General features: G+C 42.5%; 1 protein-coding gene across 5 annotated transcripts in view; it reads right to left on the bottom strand.

Annotated features, from left to right (window-relative positions):
- Positions 1–21,559, bottom strand: part of KDM2B (lysine demethylase 2B) — a 174,417-nt gene that overhangs the window by 9,656 nt on the left and 143,202 nt on the right. For 4 of the 5 annotated variants that reach the window (XM_024196190.3, XM_024196193.1, XM_024196192.2 and 1 more), the window contains 4 exons: positions 12,388–12,612; positions 8,105–8,248; positions 1,361–1,447; positions 451–720 (listed from right to left, as the gene is read on the bottom strand). In XM_024196190.3, coding sequence (XP_024051958.1) covers positions 451–720; positions 1,361–1,447; positions 8,105–8,248; positions 12,388–12,612 — 726 coding nt within the window. The remainder of the gene's footprint in view (positions 1–450; positions 721–1,360; positions 1,448–8,104; positions 8,249–12,387; positions 12,613–21,559) is intronic. The other variant, XM_024196191.3, reaches the window with a different exon arrangement.

The raw sequence follows: 21,559 nt of genomic DNA, 5'->3' as shown, positions 1-21,559 counted from the left end.
GTGAAGTATTACTACTGCTGTATGTAGTTAGGGCTAGTTAGAGAAAGCTATCAAGTGCCACCCAGTGGCTAGAGATGAAAAGGGTTGATTGAAGCTACTTTTGACCACCCCACCTCCCCATTAAAAAAAAAAACCCTACAGTGGGGCTCTCCTCGTTCAGAGTTGCTTTTTTTTAAGTAAATAGCCAGTTCTTTGCCCCGTGTTTTCTGTCCCTGAATAAAAAGGTAAAGTAAAGTTCAGGTGGATAAACTTTACTGTTCTGCTTGATGGATACTTTTCAAAAAGAAACTTGAAGTGCTATGCAATTTCCTTTGTAACTATCTCTTGCTGGAATTCAAGAGACTCAAAGGAAAGCTTAAAGCAGAAGTGCAAGAGATATCAGCCCCTGACCTACAACAAGTGCCTGTGTACGCGCATGCATTAAGGAAATGTGGTTCTATCCTCTCATACCCGTTTTCTCATAGCAGGTTCTTGAGGTTTCTCAAATTTTCTTTTCCTTCGCATATGCGCATCATCTGACTTTCTCCTCAAAATAGAATCAACAGGGTTTTTTTTGGAATGTTCATCAGATTTCCGCCTGGGGGTTTCTTCACATTCCCCTTTCCGTTTTGCTACATCTGTTACTTCCTTATTATCTCTGTTCATCTTCTGTTCCTTAAGCAGTGAGCCTGGGAGATTCGACGCATATTTGAATCCTGGTCCACGCTTTTGCTTGTACGCCAAAGAGAGAGAAAACACAAACAAACTTTATATCTTATGTCTTTTTTTGCTGTTTACAATGCATTTCACCTGAAGCCTGTCTGGTTACAAGCAGTTGATTAAACCACTAAATGGCTATTCACAAGCAGTCAGTGTGGTAAAGAATTTTAACCACCAAGGCGTTTTTCCTATTTGTAACATACCTTCTACCTCCATCTCAGATAATAAAGAATCTAATGTTTCACTAGTTGTAAGGGACACTTCAGATTTTGTTGAATACACCTTTACAAAATCTAAAAAACAAACAGCTTTTAGTTTGGATTTAAACATCCCTCCTCTGCAGGATTTCCTACAATGTTTTGGTTACACTCTGTCAGTGCATAGAATCCGAAAGTGAAAATGACTGCAACCAAGAGGGGTGCTGACTAATTTCTTTTCTTTGTCTCAGCTGAATGACGTACAATAAAGAAAAGCAGAGAAGATTTTTAAATAGTCTCAAGTTATTTGACAATGTGTCTCTTTGTTTACTACGTGGATTTTTAGACTAATAGTGCTTTTGTTCCATAGCCAAAACAAGACAGCAAAAATAGATCTGGATGTTAGAGAGAATACACCAGATTTAGTGTCTCATGCTTATGTCATATATTCCAGTGAAACTCACTTTCCCAGTTTTCCCTGCATGGTTGCACTTTGGACATTCCCAGCAGTTCGGCAGTTCATCGTTAACCACACCATCCGATTCCTTCACCTAGAGGGAAAGAGGCATAACCCATTAATAGTGTTAAGTGGCAGTGCAAGTTCACATACAGATTATCGTCATCTAAAAGTGGTCATTACAATAGCAGGGGGACAGACTTTTTGCACTGCTACCCTGTTTCCCAGATCAGTTGTTTCTCTTCCAGTGGCTCTAGGCTAGATGCACTAAAGGAACAGCACTACCTTGTTTGCACTATGACACGCATACTCCCAACCCTGTAAGATTACTCACCAAACACCACCAACAAAATCAAAAACAGACTGGCCAGTTTGGTATTTGAGATGGATTTTAAGTCTTGGCTTTTTGGCTAAGATCAGGGGTAGTCCCTGTTTAATAATTGACATATTCTCTATTAAGATACCATATCCTGTACTTGTAGTGAAATGGGCTGTTCAATCGCCTAATCTAAGACTGTCCCCTCATTCATCTCCAATTTACAACACACTCTTTCACTCATTTCCCTCCAGTGGCCTGGCAAGAAGATCAGCCTTTTAATAATAAAATAAATAAATATCACCCAGCTTTTATACAGCACTTTTCATTAGTAGATCCCAAAGCACTTCACAAAGGAAGTCAATATCATTATCCTCATTTTAGATACAAAAAGGTCTCCTTGCCACCCCCATTAACACGGAAAAGTGTTTTTAAAAGTGAGGATTTTTGTAATGTACTTAAAAGTGCTCCTGAAAATGTTAATCAAGGACCCATGCAGGAAAATAACCCCATGCCAGGCTGCAGCCCAAATGCTAACAAAATGGAACTTGCCAGGTCAGTTCCAGGGGACAGGCTGAAAGTTTCATTCAAAGATACGGTGTGCCCAGCAATTTTATTTTATAGCCCCCTTGCCTTCAAAGTTATCCATTCCTTCATCATCAATTCAATAGGTAGTATACGGAGAAGAAAAGCTCATTCTATCAAGTTTATTAGTATTGTGTTTGGTTTTTTAAAAGACAGTCTCCAAAACTGCATTAAGGGCTATATGTTATAATTAGCAACATGGTCGTGCCCCAAAGAGCTAATAGGATAAATTTTCATAAGCCCTTAATTCACTTTTGAAAGTGGGACTTAGGTGCTTTTGAAAATTGCACCTTTTGTCTTATTTTAGATATGGCACAGTGGAATTAAACAGTAGGGTCAGGATGGGGTGAGGAACGACAAGGGTTATGGTGGTAAGAGCACATGGCTACTCATTTATGGCATGTTCATACCTTGAGTCAATTACAAACTTTAAAAAAAAAAAACTGTTACAAATTAGATTCACTTCTTGGCATTGTGGAAGAAATGCATCAGAAGATTTATATTTATATGGAAAGCAAAGTAGCTTGTAAAGTGGACACTGAATACATAGGGTCAGGTTGGAAGTAAGGCCAATAAGACATCAAGGCTAGAATTACCAGTAAGGTAAAGGACATGAGGGGACTAAGTCTGAAATAGAGACCAGGGCAGTGCTAGAAAGGGCCTGGGGGACTCATGCAGGTTTTGTTAAAGAAAAGCTTCAAAAAAAATTTTTGTTTTAATTCAGTGAAACAGCTCATTTGTATTTGAATATTCTCCTGCAGTAATAAGAGGGCTGCAGTCTGCAGCCTCTGAACCAGACAGTGACTGCTCTAGTTTTACTATCCAGTGAGAGTGATAAGTCAGTTGTTTTGTTTTTGAAGAGCCCTTTCAGTTTTAATAATCTCGAGCATTGTAAGCAAACAGGGGAGGAATTTTAAACGTTTATCTTGACTGTATCACTTAAACCTCCCTTCCCCCTTCACAGGTGTGGGACAGTGCCACAATGAGTTATGTAGATCCTCCATCTTTAGGAAACAGCCCCTGGGGCAGTCCCAAGTCAGAAACAAGTTACTTCTTGTGCTGAATAGATCAAATTCTACCTAAAGGGGAGACAAAGACCATTAGGCCCCTTTGTGTGAAGTTTAAAGCACTGAACAGATGTGGGTAATTGTAGACAAACTAATGAGACACACAAAAACCTGCCACTGAATCTGTCACAAACCAAGCAGCAGGTGGATGTCTAAACCACAGCTTGTAGCTCTTTCAGCACTGAATATCCAGCAGGAGGAGGACAGCAATTCTAGGGATCTAAATGTGGGACTATACAACTATGCAGTTGTCCTATTAAAGGTTGTGGGAATCACAGTGTTTATTTGACAACATTAAGCAAAAGCCATGTGCCATGGCAGTGCTGGAATAAGAAGGGGGTGACACAAGTGGGGAATGAAGTGTACTGGCACAGCAGTGTTTGTGTAGAGAAGGACAGACTCCATGCATGCTTCTCTACCAGTGCACCTAATGCTATTCATCCTCTTGCACTCATTAGCACTAAATTCATTCACAAGGTTTGGAAAATATAAGCCCCCCCAAGAATACATTTTTATGACTAAGAGACTAAAAGGAAAGAGGGAACATTCTTTTATTGAGAAAAAACTAAATTTGGTTCCTTAGAAATCTGAAAACACAGTAAGTCACTTACATTAACAGTGAGATTTGGAACATGCTCGATCATTAACTGGATTAACCAGCATGGATTAAATTCTCTTTAGGAAACAGTAAAGGATATGCGATGAAAGGCTGCTATTTAGATTCCTTTTAAAATCCATACATTCACTGTGGGGAGGAACAAAGCAGAAATGGCTGTCTCTGTAGAGGACACACCTGGGTGATATTTGCACAGACAGACTCAGCTTGGATACTTCGCTGCTGAGATCAAATTTGCAGAAAAATGAGAGCATGGCAATAAATCCCCGAGCCCATAACATACTCCTTCATATATGGAATTGAGATCTGACTGTGGCAGTAGGGTGACCAGATGTCCTGATTTTATAGGGACAGTCCTGATTTTTGGGGCTTTTTCTTATATAGGCACCTATTACCCCCCACCCCCGTCCCGATTTTTCACACTTGCTGTCTGATCACCCTATGTGGCAGTCCAACTGGCTTGCCAATGCGATCAGCTGTGGGGACTCCCTCCCTTCTCTCAATGGGAGAAGCCTGAGATGGTTATAAAAATCACACGCTGAAAGTAGGTTTTAGATAGTGGAGAAACCCAACCCACCCTTATGCAACCAAGCTAGGAACTTTGAAAAGTGTGGGCTCTATAACCTGGAACAGCCTGAAAGGGAGTAGAAATTACACTAGCACATGCTGAACCATTCCCACCAGAAGAGCACTGCAGGAGCTGTGGAGTCATCTCTGCAGAATGATGGAAACTTAGAGTCCAAGGATGTTCACTCTTTAACTGATCCCAACCCTTCCTGTTCATTTATTCTCCCACAGGGAGTTCATTTTCCAGTCTATGGATTTTATTCAAAGATGGCATCCAAGATACACTGCTGCCTATTTACTGTTACATTTTCAAGCATGATTGGGGGATGGGCGGGAAGGACCTTCTCTTATGGTGGAGGCAGGAGGTGCTGGCATGAGAGGTCATCCCCATAATAAAGGGGGCTTCACACTATCTAGGTATTTATATTGTGGGGGCAGCAGCTGCTCCAGTAGGGAGGAGACTCATACAGCAGCCAACTGGTTCCAAATTCTGCACTTAAGCCTACTTTAAGGATTAGAAAAGAGTGCAAACAATAAGAGAGGCGGAGTTTCTTCAGTCTCATGAAACATTGTGGAGCCCAACAGGAACAAAGAAGGAATGCAGAGAGAGGCTCCCATTGCATCACCTTCCCTCTGCCATTCTCCTTCAATGTTCACACTGCCTTGCCTTTCCAGAGGCTCCCAAATCCCTGGTGGGATGGTGTCCTTTTCGTCCTACAAATAAATGTCACTTCGGCAGCCACCCTGAGCAGATTACCTACAGAAAAGGCATTGGAGGATACCCCACTGCTACAGGTCACCAGGGATTTTGGGAGCTCCAGGGAAGCTGAGGAGATACACAAGGCTCCCAGCCCACACAACACTTTCTGAGGACAAGGTGTAAGGGCCCCCAAAAGCTCAGTTTGACATGGTGTTTCTGGCCAGGGATAGGGAAAGGAATCCTAGGGGGTGTTATCTGCCAGCTGTTTTTACTTGCTAAAAAACAAAACAAAAAACCGACACCTGTTTGCCCAGGGCAGAACTGCAAATATCTCGAACTTTTCCATTTTCATAGATACTGGAAGTGATTTTTCTATGTTACCAAACCAGCACTTGGCTGGTTAGTCTCTGGTCATGAATATGCAGGACAGCAGTAGTACTTGCTTGAATTTCACAGGTCTGACCCACATCCTGCATAGGTAGCTCGCATGTCAGCAAGCCCCAAATTTGGTTTGGGGAAGTCAATGTTTCAACTGCCACTAAACAGTGATTCTGTCCTGCATGCCAAATCCTGAATAATGTTACTCTGTGATGCTGCAGGGAAGGACAGAGGAAAATGTGGAGTAGTTTGGGCATGTGAGTTTGGTACACTGCAATAGTAAAGCAGTGCTGCAAGTCAGGACTGACGTGCCCTGCAGGACAGACTACACAGCTCCTTCCCCTGCTAACCACTAGCTCCAGCCAGTGCTATCAGTCACTCTTTCACTAACATACTAAAGACCTCATTTTCAGAAGTGCTGAGCAACTGCAGCCTGCCCTTCCCCACCCTCCTGACTACAACAGGAGCTGTGGGTGCTGAGCACCTCTGAAAATTGTGCCATTCCTCACCCAGAGATTAGGGAGCTGCGAGATTGTACAGACAGCATTATCCAGAGCATGTGGTTCCTGCATTTTGGAACAAAAGTATTTTTCCATCACAGTGGGTTCCACAGGCACCAACTGTGGCCTTCTGGGAATAGGGGGATGTTGGAATACATTTTACTGTGGAAATAGCAAAACCATTTTAACCATAAATTGGGATGACGATGAAGGAGAGAATGGTTGAGTGACTCAAGCTGGACAAATCGCTCCCAGGATCAGTTCTGGAACGGAGTGGCTCAGAAGTCTCCCAGTCAGGTGGCTGCAAAAGCCCACAGAGAGGGTGGGATTTTCAGATGTGCTCAGCATTGACCTAACTCTGCTCCCGTTGAAGGGTATGGCCATTGATATCAATGGGAGCAGAGTTAGGCTAATGCTGAGTACTTTTGAAGTCTAAAACATACCTGCTGTGTTCCCTAGAGATTACTGGGACACAGGCACTGCTGGGAAAGCTCAATGAGCTCAAAGCCAGCCTCTGCTGAACACAAGGTTTATGTCTGGACAAACACATGAACTGAGCTACCCATTTGTCCTTTCTGAGGAGTAGGGAGGTTGTTTGTAAGTGTGGGAATTGTGGTCTTAACTCATCTAAACCAGACTTTTTAATTTACAGATGTCAGAGCCTAGAAATACTTAGCTGAGATTTCATTGCCAGCTTCAACTCTGCTCTTGAATCACTGAACACTCCAGCCATACACCCTCTGCTGTCCTAAAGAAGCCATCTCTCTCCTTCTCACGCACATACACTCTCGCATACTGCAAGACCACTCTCTAGTTAAAGGTGGGAGACAAACCTTCTCTGTACAGGCAAAGGACCACAACATCTCTCATACAGTCTCCTGATTTAATCCAAGTGGAAGATCCTGCCTCTACCCCAGTCACAGTGGGTATGTCTACACTGCAATAAAAGACCTGTCGCACAATCAAGGCTGGCCCAGGTCAGTTGGCTCAGAATCATGGGGCTTAAGCTATAAAATTGCAGTTTAGATGTTTGGGCTCAGCCTGGGCTCTGAGACCCCGCAAGGGGAGAGATCTCAGAGCCTAGGCTCCAGCCCAGGCCCAAACATCTACATTACTATTTTTAGCCTTGCAGCCTGAGCCCCATGAGCCTGAGTCAGCTGACCCAGGCTCTGAGACTTGGTGCCATGAGTTTTTTTTAATCACAGTGTAGACATGCGTAGTTTGCCCAGAGTCCCCATGCTCAACTCTAGGCCAGACATCAACTTTGCCCACATTTACCCACAATATACAGAACAGACAATTAACCCTTTACCCTACTCACCCTCACAAGTTGGGCCTAAGACCACCCTACACCCAATAAGGGCCAGGCGGGAACAGCATGCAGGCTGTACTATTTTACAACCAGACTATGTTATTGTAATCCATCTAAACAGACAAATTCAGTTTCTTTCCTATAGTAGCTGGGATGGGTGGGTGGGAGGCACACATTTACTACCATTTGTAAAAGGGAGGAAGAGCTAGATGTTGGGTCCACATTGGAATTTTCACGGAGTCTTTCCAGACTGACATTTAGGTTTATTTGAATCACAAAGTTCTAATCTCCTAACTTCCAACTTGTTTTGTTTAAATAACACCAAAGCTCTAAGAAACTCTGCAGTTCACAGGTTCATCTCCTCACCTCAGAATTATTTACCTGGAAATATCTAAGGAGATGAACCTTTACTTATGTCAAATACTAAGGAGGTTGAAGAAATCTGAAAGCTCTTTTGGAAAGCAGGGTTTCCCTGCTCATTGGGGTTACTAGCTACTAAATGTCAAAGAGAATCCTCTTGAGTAATGCTCCCTACTCATAGAGGGTTTCAGGCTCCCGGACTGCCAACCTGCACCTTGCGCCAGCTCTACATTCTCATACAGTTTTCACAAAAAAGCTTTCAAGCAGTTAGTTTTAGTTCATTGTTTTTAACTGAAGGAAGTGACTGACTCTGTTTATTACTACCATCAGTGTCATTTCTCTGGACTCACCTTAAGGCATCCTGGGTGTATTATTTCATTACAAATGGAACATTCCATTAGCATGAGATTAAACTTGCCCTCCTCCTCTTCCACAGTGTCCTCCTTCCCAGCTTCTCCGCACACGAGACACACAGCGGTGTGAGGCAGCACTGGCTGTTTGCACAGATGAGAGAGAGATTAGGGCATAGGTAACATAATGGAGCAGACGATCAAGACATTTAATTTACATTTGGCTAATCTCAGTTTGTGGTACAGGGTCCTTGATTCTGTAAAGTGCTGAGAGCCACCAACTCTAATGAATGTAACAAGCACTGAACGTCAACAGCAGGATGAGAGTTCTAGAGCAACAAATAGTGAATGATATACATTAGGGATGATCCTGGCCCCCTGTAACACCACTAAAGTCAATGGACAACCCGAAGGATGAATCCTGCCCACTAAGTACATCAGCACATTGGCTTTGGTCTTAGAAATTTACAGTAGACAGATACAGAGCCCTGCTTGTGAGTTAGTTTACTGTAACAGAGTGACATAGAAGAAAGAAGAGAAATTAGATCATCAAAAACATTGGTCTATTATACCTCATAACCTCCCTTAGCAGATAGACAGCAACCCCATTTTACAGAAAGAGCAGAGGAAGGTTATGGGAATCAACCCGAAGTCACAAAGCAAGTCCACAGCAAAACCAGGAACAGAACCCAAATCTCTCAACTCCTAGATCTAACCATGATTAATACCTATATCATAGTATCACCTACAGGCCACTATCAGGATTAGGATACCATTTTGTAGGCACTGTATAAGAACACAGGAAGATAGGAGGCAATGCGGTGAATTTCTAGCAATGGAGAGATTCTTCCTTCCAGGCCAGATCTCAGTTAAGATGCTACAATTCTCTACCTACTTTAGTTATTTCTGTAACCTTGGTGTCAAAGTGCCGGAATGTCAGTCTAATTAAGAAACTGTCTTTGCACTAATGACACAAACAAGTGTAAGCTGACCATCTCGGACGTCATAAGTAAGCATCAAACCTGGGACCTCTTGAGTTAAATGCATGAGCCTCTACTGCATGAGCTAAAAGATACCTCTCTCTTAGCCCAGGCTGTAGCAGGCTCAATCTCTACAGCTGGCCCAGCCACCACTAGGAGGAGAACAGAGTGCCACACTGAGCAGGTAGGGGTTACACAAGTACTTGGTTTGCTGCAAGTCTTGTGACAAGGCGAGGAACAAAGACACTCAAAAGAAGCTGGCTATAATCTGAAATGCATTCAGCTAGATTATATATCACTACTTATCTATTAACCTTCAAGAGCGGAGAACTGGCTTTCATGGCAAAGGCTTCATTTTAGAAGTATATACAAATCCTAACAAACCATCATTGGATAACTACATTGATTGATATCTGCAGATAGTTTGAAATCTCAGGCAGGATAAAAAAAACGATTGACATTGAAGATACTACTGTTTAACCTGCCCTATACATTGACACTTGATGTATTAGCTTTGGCAACACTTCTAAACCTTACCATGGTCAATAAATACTTAGCCCTTCATCTTTAGAGAACTTTAAAAATATTAACTAATTAATCCTCACACACACACGGAGAGATTATCTCCATTCTGCAGTTGGGGAAAACTGACAGAAGTTAAGTTCAAAGCCAGAGAAGTTCTGCCTACTAGAAATTGTTTGTATTGCAAGCAGCTGCCATACTTGTAACACACTATGTCTATGCACAAAAGTGCTTGCAAAAGCGCATAGACATTGTTAGGATTATTGTAATTGTTCTTGCTTGGGGCAAGGGTCTCCAGTTCTATATACTGCCCCAGGTCACTCCGCACCACTGAAATGCCCGTCTTGACAAACTGCTGGTATTGCAGCTGAAACATTACAATTGGTCCTCCCAGCACAATGCCCCTGCATCACCTTGAGGAACCACTCTGTGCAACTTACATCTCCTCACATCCTCAACTCCTCTCTTGTTCTAAGCTACTGCAGCTTCCGTCATTTCATTCAGATTAGTTTCCTGTTTTATGAAGTGCAGTACAGGTTCTCTTAAGGCTTGTAATGTTACCAAATACCAGCGTTCTTTATACAGTTGATATTTTTAAACTCGAAAACAAAATCTATTGAACAGCACTAGAACAAACTGTGGATTATTACTTCCACAAAGCCTCGCCTTGAGGACCTGTCCTGGAAGCTGTGGGATATGTACCCACAATGCACTGCTACTGCAACAACCAGAGGACATGCTGACCAAGTTTATATAAGGCAGGATGGCTAGTGGGAACATGAGGCACTGTTACAAACTACAACAGTTCAAAATGAACCATTTTAAACTGTAACCAGACAATTCTACAGATGTTCTTTGCAATGGAGAAGCTGAAATAAGAGTCCCATTGGTACTAGCACCAATGGGAATTTCCCCAGAGCAGACAAGGTCCCAGAGTCCATGTCCAAACTGGGAGTAGAACCAGGGCATCCTGACTCCCAACCCTGTGGTCAGACTATAGCTCTGCTGAAATTGAACTGATCTAGGAAGAAATATTTTCCCATGGAATATAGGGAAAGATGCCCAGGACAGAATCCAGTTCCATGAAGGTCTGTGATCATTCTGGACACACACCTGAACTGGTCAGAGACAGGGAAGATGGTATTAGCATTGTTTTCCCCCCAAAGCAGGAGTGGCCCTGCTTTGTTTAGGACTACTCAGAAGAAATGGTGGAGGATCCCTCAAGCAACTACTGGCTGACAGAACAGTGCAACTTTGCTAACCTTCTCCTTCACAGGGATCAGGACTATACAACATGATTGAAACTGGTTGCTGCTAGCAGTTTCCCTGACCAATGGAGACAGTGAAGCCATTTTATAAACCCGCTGTAGACCCTCAACAAGAAGGGGGAGCAAGATTTGACTAGCATGACCTAAAAATTTCTCCATCCAAACTTGTCAATGAATTCATGTCACAGCTCAGTTAATAATAATTTAAAGTACTCAGATGAAAAGCATGCTAGAGCTGCAAAAGGACTTTACAGAGAGGTAGGTATTCCCTCCAATTTACAGATCAGAAAACTGAGAAGCTAAAAACCTCGGTCCAGGTCATGGAGCAAGTCTGACAAAGCCAGGAACATACCCAGAAGAAGTGAATCCAAGTCCCCTGTTCTAAAGAGGACGACGTATGGCCTAGCACAGGACTGGGAGTCAGAGGGCCAGATTTTCAGAACAGCTCAGCACCCAGCAGCTCCTATGGAGAACAATGGGAGCTGCTGAGTGCTGAACACTCCTGAAAATCAGGCCCAGGAGATCTGGGTTCTATGCAGGGCTCTTCTACTCACTTGCTGTGTGACCCTGGCCAAAGCACAATTTCTCTCTGCCTCAGTTTCCTCAAATAAAAAAAAGTTAATAAATGTATGTAACTCATAGGTGTGCTAGTAGACTAAACTAAGATCAGATGGAAGCCACTATAGAAGTATTACCGCCACCAGCAGACAACGTGCCTTCCCCTTAAAAACAAAAAAAAAGCAAATAGTAATAATAGCTGGCACAGTTTGATCCCAGCACAGACAAGGCCTTTGAATCCATCAGGGGAAACTCTCAAACTTACAAATATAGCTAATCACAACTAAAATGGGAGAGAAAAGATGGAGTTTCCTCCCTTCAGAGAGTGGATGTATACCCACTGGAACAACACAGCAACTCAGTGTGAAAGGAACAGCTGAGGAGGCAGCAAATCCAAATCTGGATCTGGTTTAGTCTGAGATTCAGGTTCCAACAGTGCCAAAATTGTGGGAGATTTTAGCCCAAGATTTCCACCTTCTTTAGTTGAGGTGGTAAGATTGGTTGGATTCTCATGGAATCTGACAAGATCCAAAGCAGAAGACAGCCACCCGCCACCATCCTTTGCTTTGAATAGGACTTGAATTTTCCTCCCTCCTGAAATTCAAAGAGGTTCATATTCAAGATGTGAGTTTGGGCACATTTCTAATAATCCTCTCTTCATGCTGCCCCCCCCCACCCCAAACCTACTGAGAATCCAAAATTACATTTTTAAATAAGGTTGGAGGGAGGGGGGAGGAAAGAGGTCTGAGAAAGAGCTCTCAACTGGGATCCACGGTGTTTAACTTGCTTTTAAAGTAGGAGAGATGAACTTTGAGGGGGGAGTTCTATAGCCCATGTCTAGTCACCAGGGATAGTAGGATCTCTGAAAGGTGGGTGGGTACGCTCTAACACAAGCCACCAGAACAAAGCTTGTCAAGGCGTCTCAAGAGAGCCATAGCTAAGAGTGGACACTTACTGCGATGCACTGCCTCATAATGCAGGACTGCTTCATCCTTCCAGGCCCACCAAACTTCTTCATGTCTTTGCAGAAGTGACACTCGCCGCACTCTGTACGTAGACAAGCCTCGCACTTGCGGCATCGCGTTCTTCTCCGGCGCGCTCCTGCAGTTGTCCGATTAGCAGCTAGCTTCACTGCAGAGGCAGTGCCCAGTTTCCCTTTGGGTCGTCCAACTGCCCTGTTCTGGAAATGCCAGAGACACAGGATGAATATCTCATTATATTTATTGCTTAAGCCACAGAATCTCCTTTTACTTGGGGACAATTGATGCCATCGTCTCCTAGCTATAAAGATGAGATGTGCATTAGAAATATACATAGATAGAGAATACTTAGAACATACACATTGTCACTTTTAAAGTCACCAACCCTCTCAACATCCTTTGAGGTAGTACCACATTTTATACAAATGGGAAACCGAAGCAGAGAGATTAAGATCACTATCCTGCAATGAGCTCTGCACAGATGGAGCCCCACTGAAGTCAACACAAGTGTACCCACACGCAGCTCATTGCAGTACTGGGGCCCAAGTGATTTACTCAAGGCTACAGAGGGAATCTATGTCAGAGCTGAGGAGTTCCTGGGTCCCAGGTTTATGTTTAGATAATGCTAGTGGTCCTATTTTCCTCCATCTGAAAAGGAGGTATGCAGGGAGGAGATGAAAGTAAATTTAGAGGTAGAGTGTAAACTTTGAAATCATGGTGGGGAAGAGGAATTTGAATTCATGTAAGTGATAAAGTAGGATATGAGCCCTAGGCACCATAGAATACTTTCCAGCAATCCCTCTTACATCACCTCCAAACAGGTATTCAGAAATGAAACACTAGAATTCTACATTAAGGGCAATCAACTTTCTCACCAGAGATGCCTGGAAAGGCTGTACAAAGCACACTTCTTCTATGTTTCCAGAAGCTTGAGAAGCACTGAAAATTTTTTAACTTAATAGATCCTTTGTGAAATTGCAACATATTCACTTATCCACTTTTGGGCATCTGGATCAAGAAATCCAGCCATATGCTTCCACATTCAAGGGAAAGTGACAGAGGTCAAATTCTCTTCTTGATTTAAAGATCTACAGTAGTGACTTCTACAGGATCATAAAGGTTAACTGAGCAAGATATGGCCCTATATCTAACCACTCTCCCCAATTCTTTCTTGCATTACTGACCGTGTTCTAGATCAAATAAAAAATGCAGCAAACTCCATTTACTTTATTATTTTTGAGATTTGTCTACCTTCTGCATTTCTCAGCATGTCGAATGAGAGCAGAATAGTTTCACTTTCTCTTCCTGCTGAACTAGCACAAGTCTTTAACTTTGGGTAGCTAGTACTGCAGGGGAAGGTTTGGTTAAAAACACAAACCAAAATCCAAAAAAATCCCACCCCAAAACCAAAAGTTTCCATTAAAAAAAAGAAAGGCTCATGGAAACATTTTAATTTGGTTTTGTAAACTTCCCCATTCTTTAACACCCACACACACACACACACACCCACACCCACACCAGAATTAAAATCACACAGAGCCATATTTAATCTCCCTATATAATTGGACCTAATAAGCTCCCTCTGTATCTAATTTCTATGGTTACCTGTGATAGGCTGCCATTATTTTAACAAACATTTTCTCCTTTCGCCTGCGAGAAACCCATGTCCCAGGGGTTCTGCTGGGAGAAGGGAGGGAACTGGGCATCTATTAACTTCTTTTTCCATTCAAATAGACACATCATCATAATTGAGAGGAAGAACACACCACGTGGTGCACACATTTATATTAAGCAAACTTTAGAAGGTTCATGTTTTGCTCCTGAAAAATACATGGCGTGGAACAATAGCAAAGCAGCAAACAATGTGTGCAATTTGAATTGAGGAGAGGCATCATTCCACCAGAAAATGCACCAAAAGCAGGTATTTTGAAAACCATTTCAGGCATTCTAAAGACTGAATATTTGCTTTCCAGAAGTGTTTGTATGAACTGCAGAGATAAAGTCAGTTCTGGCAGGGATGGGTTAGTAGTATCCAAATAAGGGATGAGTTCCTTACCCCAACAGAGGCATCCTCTGACTATACTCACCTCAATCTTTCAGTTAGTTTTGACACAATGGTCTAGCACTTCCTTTAAGCAAAAACCCAATCCTCCCACAGGCAATGTGCAAAATCCAGAGCACAAGGCAGGGCCTTAAAGAGTGAGCGTACCATGTAATAAAATACACAACCAACCAACAAGGCTCATATCTGTCATCACTGGCCAGAAAAAGCCTACTTTCTTCCCACCAAGCTTGACCATGACCAGCTAATCTTTTTTTAAAAGGCATGAAACACCATCTACATAGTGTTAATTAAAACATGTTAAGTTGTATTTTAAAACTGTTTCTAGGCTAGATGTGCTTACTGTAGCAGAGCGAGGAAGAGGACCCACGCTCCCTGACTTCCAGGCCTGTGTCCCAACCACTGGCAGCTAGCTGGGGCACAACATCTAACAAATGGGATTTAACAAGGTCAAAAACTGCAGTTAACAAAGCAGGAGGGGTGAGAGGACAGAGACTGAATCTGAAGACAGACAGAATCACACAACCTGGATTTCTTTACAAATCCCTAATGCTCAGAAGAAAAATAAAGAGATGCAAACCTTCGATCTTTCATACTCCACTACACAATAGCACCAGCCCGCCCAGTTGACTATTTGCATTTCCTTATTTGTACTGATTGACCAAAATCAATCCATAGTCTAAATAAATGATGCCCTGGTTAGTGAGGCTAGAGCGGCCTCGTATACAGTTTCTTGGGCCTGTAACTTGGTAGTTTAAATACATCACTAGCATGAAATCTAGCCTGTAGGTTGCTTTCCTAGAAAGGGGCTCAGATTCAAACTGAAGGAGGACACTCCTACATGATTTGGGGCTTTTTGTGTTTTATTTAGTGTGTGGCAAAAAGCCAGACATTAAATTCCAGCCTGATGTTAGCCAAGAGACTCAGACCCTCCATCTTCAAATTAGCAGTAGGCAGCAAACTCAGTCTTGGATTGGCTTTACGATATAAGGGGTCCCTCACAGCACCCATCCTTCCCTGACAAGATAGTATTTGCACCCTGTGCCCATTGATTTTGCAGTCCCCAAAAGTCAGCTCTGGCTCAGTCCCAGGGCTGTGGGAGGAAGGAATCAGAAATTAAACTGAAAAGATCTCTTTCAGCTCATGAAGTCCATCCCAAGGGGGCCAGTCCAAATCTGCCCCAATGACCACCTCAAGCAATTTTGTTACTTCCTCTCTAACTTCTAAGGGTCTTCATAGAATCATAGAATATCAGGGTTGGAAGGGATCTCAGGAGGTCATCTAGTCCAACCCCTGCTCAAAGCAGGACCAATCCCCTGACAGATTTTTGCCTCAGATCCCTAAATGGCCTCCTCAAGGATTGAACTCACAACCCTGAGTTTAGCAGGCCAATGCTCAAACCACTGAGCTATCCCTCCTTTCAAAGGAAGCTGTGCCCATGCCTCTTCTGCCAAAGTGAGGGGTCACTGACGCAGTGGGCTGTTGTAGGGGAAGGAGCAGAGGATCCTGGAGGAGTGACAATTCCTTCCCCAATCCCTCACAGTTAAACGTTTTGTTAAAGGAATATACCCTGACCCAGCTTATCCCTAAAGGCCTTGCAGATTTCCACTGAAATCAGCTAAGATTAACATCAACGTTCTACAGGACTTGTGTTGAGGTCCAAAGCCTGTGAACGTGCCATCCCCTCAAGAGAACAGTTTGTCCCTCCCAAACGCTGTGAGGTTGGAGGGTCATGGAGCCCGGGCTCCAGCCCAAGCCTGAACGTCTAGACTGCAATTAAACAGCCCCTTAGCCTGAGCCCCACAGCCCGAGTCAAGTGGAACAGGTATCTGTGGGTGTCTAATTGCAGTGTAGACATACCCAAACCACATGTGTGTATCAGGGTATCTGAGGCGTATTTGGGCTATAACAATCTAACATGTATCTGTGAATTGCAAAGCCCCTTACAAAAAATTAATTTAGCTTCATCTTCCTATCACTGTGACATAAGTAGTAAATATCCCCATTGTGCAGACTGGAAAACTGGGGCAGCCCTGAGGGTCTGTCTACACTGGAAAAAAAAGAAAAGGAAAAAAAAAAAAAAAAAAAACCTATGGCAGCAAATCTCAGAGCCTGGGTCTACAGACACGAATTACAGTGCTAAAAATACCAGTGTCGACATTCCTGCTCAGCTGGAACTCAGGCTCTGAAACCCAGTGAAGGAGATGGGTCTGTATGCCCAGGCTCTGAGGCTCACTGCTGTGGAGTTGGTTTTTTTTCTTCTTTTCTTCCAGTGTAGACATACCCTGAGAGATTAGCAACCTGATTTTTAAAAGTGCGGAACACCCACAAACCTCACTGAAGTCAATGGGAGCTGCATGTGCTCAGCACCTCTTAAAACTCAGGTCATCAGTGATTTAAACCAAATTGTCCTAGGTATGACATGTGCTTGATCATTTGGTGAGTTGGGAAACCTTTACTCATCAGCCTGGTTACATATACCTTGGTGCAGTTTCAGCACATCCGTCTTATGAGCACTAAGGAGTGAAAAACACTACTAGTTTGAGCAGCAAGTTGTGGTCTTGCCTATGAATGGAGACCCTGAATTTTAACTTCTGGGAGGGTAGTGGTGGTAGTGGGGGATGTTGGAGGAGAACAAAAGGGAGTAAGCTTGTCAAGTTTATTAGACCCAAAATTTTCCTACTTCCCCAAAAGTCAAAATGTTTCCCTGCTGTTTGCTTTAATGAAAAATTAGGTTAATTAGCAGCCCTGCAACAAACCAGAACATGCTCTAGTGACTGACATGAAGAGAGTGAAGAAAGAAACAGAATTTAGGTTCATACTTCTAAGGCTTTCTAGATAGTCTTTTAAAATGAAACGCACCACGCAGAAACAGTATTCCGAACTCATTAAAACAGTGTCTAATATATCTATACATATTTTAAACGTGTGTGATTAGGGTTACATAACTGGAAAAGTCAGCATCTTCCCAAAGCCTGTTCTGAATCCTTAATGGACTAAGAGATCATGGCTGGAGACCCACTTTCCTAAGGCAGTGAAGATGCTGAAGAGATTATTCCCATTCTGAGTAGGTTTTAGACCAGGGCTAAATTAAAGCACAGGCACTATCAGGCCATGCCTGGAGCCCCAGCTTTGATCAGAATCTCAGCATTTTTACCAAAAAAAAAAAAAAATAAAAAAAAAAAGTTTCTCAACTTCATGGTCGCGAAGAGAAGCTAAAAAATATGACCTGAGGTTAATCAATGCACTGAGACCAGCCTGACTCTGGAAAGGGCCTGAAATAATAGTTCCAAGAGGTGTAAACTGCCCCAAGCATCGTAAGTGGGTGGACTTCCTCCCACTTCCCCAAGCAGAGGACTCTGTGTGTGGGCCCTCACTGCTAACACTACTCCATCAGGGCTCTGGTGGGGTTATGTTAGCACAGGTACCCACATACAGCATCCTCTACTTGGGAGGGTGGGGTCCAAGAACAAGGTGTGCTGGTCTGGGGGAAAAGGAGGACCCAGCTTGCCCCTAAGAGGAGTGATATTGGTGCCCAGAAGACAGCTCTTGTGCGAGTGGCTTCTGCACTTACCACTCTAAGCAGGGATGTGCAAACCCCCTCCACACAACTCTGCCAATGCACCTCAACCCTGACTTGCAACACCTTCTACTATTATTCCAGTCTGATTTCCTTCCTGAAAGAGTCAGGATTGTTCCATACTGTGTGGTGGTTTTGAGATTTACACAAGCAGGTAATGGGATGAGACTCAACTCATTGCACTTGTGATCCAGGTGGGATTTGAACTTAATTACACATAAACCTGTGCACCCATTGTACAAATCACTCTAGCAAAAACACTTTTCACATATCTACGGTCTGACATCTTCATAGTGCTGTATGGACATTAACCAATTTTCACAGCCTTCTTGCATGGCAGGTAAGTTACCCATCATTTTATAGATGGCAAACATTGAAGTAAAGTCATTTAACCAAGGCCACAACTGATGGCAGTGACTGAACCAGGACTAGAATTTACAAGTTCCTGGCTCCCAGTCCTGTGCTCATACTACTAGACCCTGCTGCCTCTCAATAAGACAGTTTTTAAAGAACCTTAACAGAGAGAAATTTTAAATACAAATATTTTTGTTATATCATCAGGCAAATAAGGAGCCAAGAAGTTAGCCAGAAAAAGCCTCATCTTAATTCTGACTACAGCACATAGCTGCCATCAGCTCTTACAATGTTACTCGGTGCAACGGAAACCTACTGACTACCAGACAGTAGAGCAGACCTCTGATTCAGTTAATTCCTTATCATTTATTGAGTGTCAAGGTTTTAGTGGGAGCTTAAGTTCATTTAAACAAAACAAACAAACAAACAACAAAAACCCCCACAAAAAAACAAATTTAGTGCTGGTGAAAACCCTGGAAAAACTAACCTCCTTGTTGAGCCACAGAACAGGCAGTGGCAGCAGAAGCTTCCTAGAATATCCTACTAACATGCTTCTACCCCAACCTCCAAAGACCACCTCTACGGATGAGAGGGGAGTTGGGTCTCCAGAGTACCCGTGAGTTCCTGATCTCTGCTAAGAACACCAGCCAGGTTACCAATTATCAGTTGTGGTGGTGGGCTCAGAGATGTGTACATTAGTCCACTGGGAACTGGAATGGTAAACTCATTTTATATAGGCTACTAGAGAACCATTAGATGGAAATAGACACATGTAGTCTTACAAGTATTCCACATCTAGACCACGTCTACACCACAGGCACTGCAGTGGCATAGCTACGGTGTTGTAGCTTTGCCACTGTAGCACAGATGCTTCCTACAACGATGGAAGGGATTTTTCTGTCGCCGCAGGAACTCTACCTCCCTGAGTGATGGTAGCTAGACTGACTGAAGCATTCTTCTGTTGACCTACTTGCATCTATACTGAGGGTTAGGTCAGCATTGCTACCATACCCCTGAGCACTGTAGTTATGCCAGTTTAAACTTTTGAGTGTAGATCAGGCCCTAGCTAGCCATAAAAGCACTAGCCTGAACCAAAATAGGCCCTTATTAACTGCCTAAAAGACTGTGGCTCCATTATACATACCAAACCTTGTATTCGACAAACACAGCAAAGTCAACAATTCTTGGGCGTTAAACCCTTTCCCCTCCATTATTTAAAGTAGGAAACCTCACACTAGATAGAAACTCTTGATTTGGTGAAGGGGGGGGGGGGCACTGTAGCAATTCTCGGTAAGCTGACACTAATGAGGAAGGAACTAGTTTAAGGCAGCAGACACCAAGTCTGTCAATATATTATGTTTAACTCTACTGGTTAAGGTAAAACAGTACAACCCTCCTAGAGTAGAGGCAGTCATATCATGATAAAGGTGCTTTATACTGGTCTACGTATTTCCATATGGGAACGTGGATAACTATTTAATATAAAGATGCCTTATACCTGTCAATATAATTGCATCAACAGTAGGGATTTTACTGGTATAACTATTTCAGTTTAAAAAAAAAAAATCACATGCCTAATCATAATAGTTATTCTAGTAAAACTTAAGTATAGACCAGGCCTCATAGAGCTTCATGGTGCAGAAAGAATCTCTATTTTTAGGGTGGTTTTTTTTTTTAAACTAGTAATATTTAAAACGTTAACAGGTTTCAGAATTTATCAGAAGTGAAAATCCAAGGGGGATAACCACGTTTAAAAATTAACCAATTACACACCATCATTTTCAGTAGTGACTTCACCCCCATGTTACATCTAGCATAGTGCCACTGACACTAATCTTGGCCTCTTGCTAATAGCTCAGCTACTTAAAAAGTATACAACAATCACATCAAAATCAAGCAAACCAATGGAAGCAGTCAGGTGGGTATATGCAGGACATTTTTTTTTTTTTTTTTAAACTAAGGGACAGGTGGAAACTTTTAACACCTTGTCTAGTTTAGCAGTGAATCAAGCAGCAATAGTGGCCTGTAAACGCCCTCTGTCCTCAGAATGTATGAGTACTCTTAATAAAGTTAGTCATCCAAGACAGTTCTTGGACAACACTACTCCACAAGCCAATACAGCCTTAGTGCACAAACATCTAATACCACTGAACACTGGTAATACAAGAAGTCTAACTATTTTGGGCAACACACAATAAAGCAGTTCCAGGGAAACTGTAACAAGGAATTGTTAAATCTAAATTATGTTTTATTTAGCCTTGCTTCTTTTGGTGCAATAACTAATGGTTAAACAAGTAGCAAAATGACTAAGGATGAAACAGGCTACGTTTTGAGTCTATCTTCTTATCTCAGAGTATGTCAAATAGTTGAATAATCTTTTTTAAAATCTATTTTAAAATGCAGAACACCTTAGGTTCTAAAAAAGTTTATCTGTTTTAATTGTATACACATGTTTAATTCTACTCAGAGCATATTTTTAATTACTTAGGCTGCGCTGCAAGAGAGTACAGTATGCAATCTAGAACATATGTTCTGGATTATTTTACAGATTACTTCATACATTTAAAGTTTATTCTCCTCCCCCAAGAGAAAAAAACCTTCAGAAGAACAAACCTTGCAGGGACTGGCAAAGTTCTCTTTTTTAACACATCCTTTGTTTTATTTTATTCCACCTCTGGGAGTGGAGTATAAATCAAAGTAAGGTGAGGTAACTAGTTCAGTAGCAGGCTATTGAAGTCACAGATCTCTCAAATATTTGAGGAGTCTTATTCAAATAATTCTAGATATGATAAAAACTTAGCAAGGAGACCCCTGCCCCATATACTGTAACTGTACTTGCCTATCAACTCAACATACAGGGTCTGATCTTGCAAGGTGCTGCATATCATGTAGGAGTTGCTTAGCACACCACTGAAATCAATACCAGTTGAGGATTCTCAGTACCTCCTGGGATCCGGCCGACAGCAAAAAAATCTACAGTCACAAACAGCATAGACCATAATCCCACCCACTTCACTTTCCCTATTATGCATGGGTATTTATAAAGCAGCTCAGATCAGCCATATACCAAAAACAGCTTTAAATAAAACAATTTGTACAGTGTGCACAAGGGTCCATTTTAATGCTCAGCAGTGTGCTGATAGGGTGGGGG

The sequence above is a fragment of the Terrapene carolina genome, unplaced genomic scaffold (genome assembly GCF_002925995.2).
Source record: "Terrapene carolina triunguis isolate 2854851 unplaced genomic scaffold, T_m_triunguis-2.0 Scaffold234, whole genome shotgun sequence".
Classification (NCBI taxonomy): Eukaryota; Metazoa; Chordata; order Testudines; family Emydidae; genus Terrapene; species Terrapene triunguis.
This window is presented reverse-complemented; position numbering and strand designations above follow the sequence as displayed.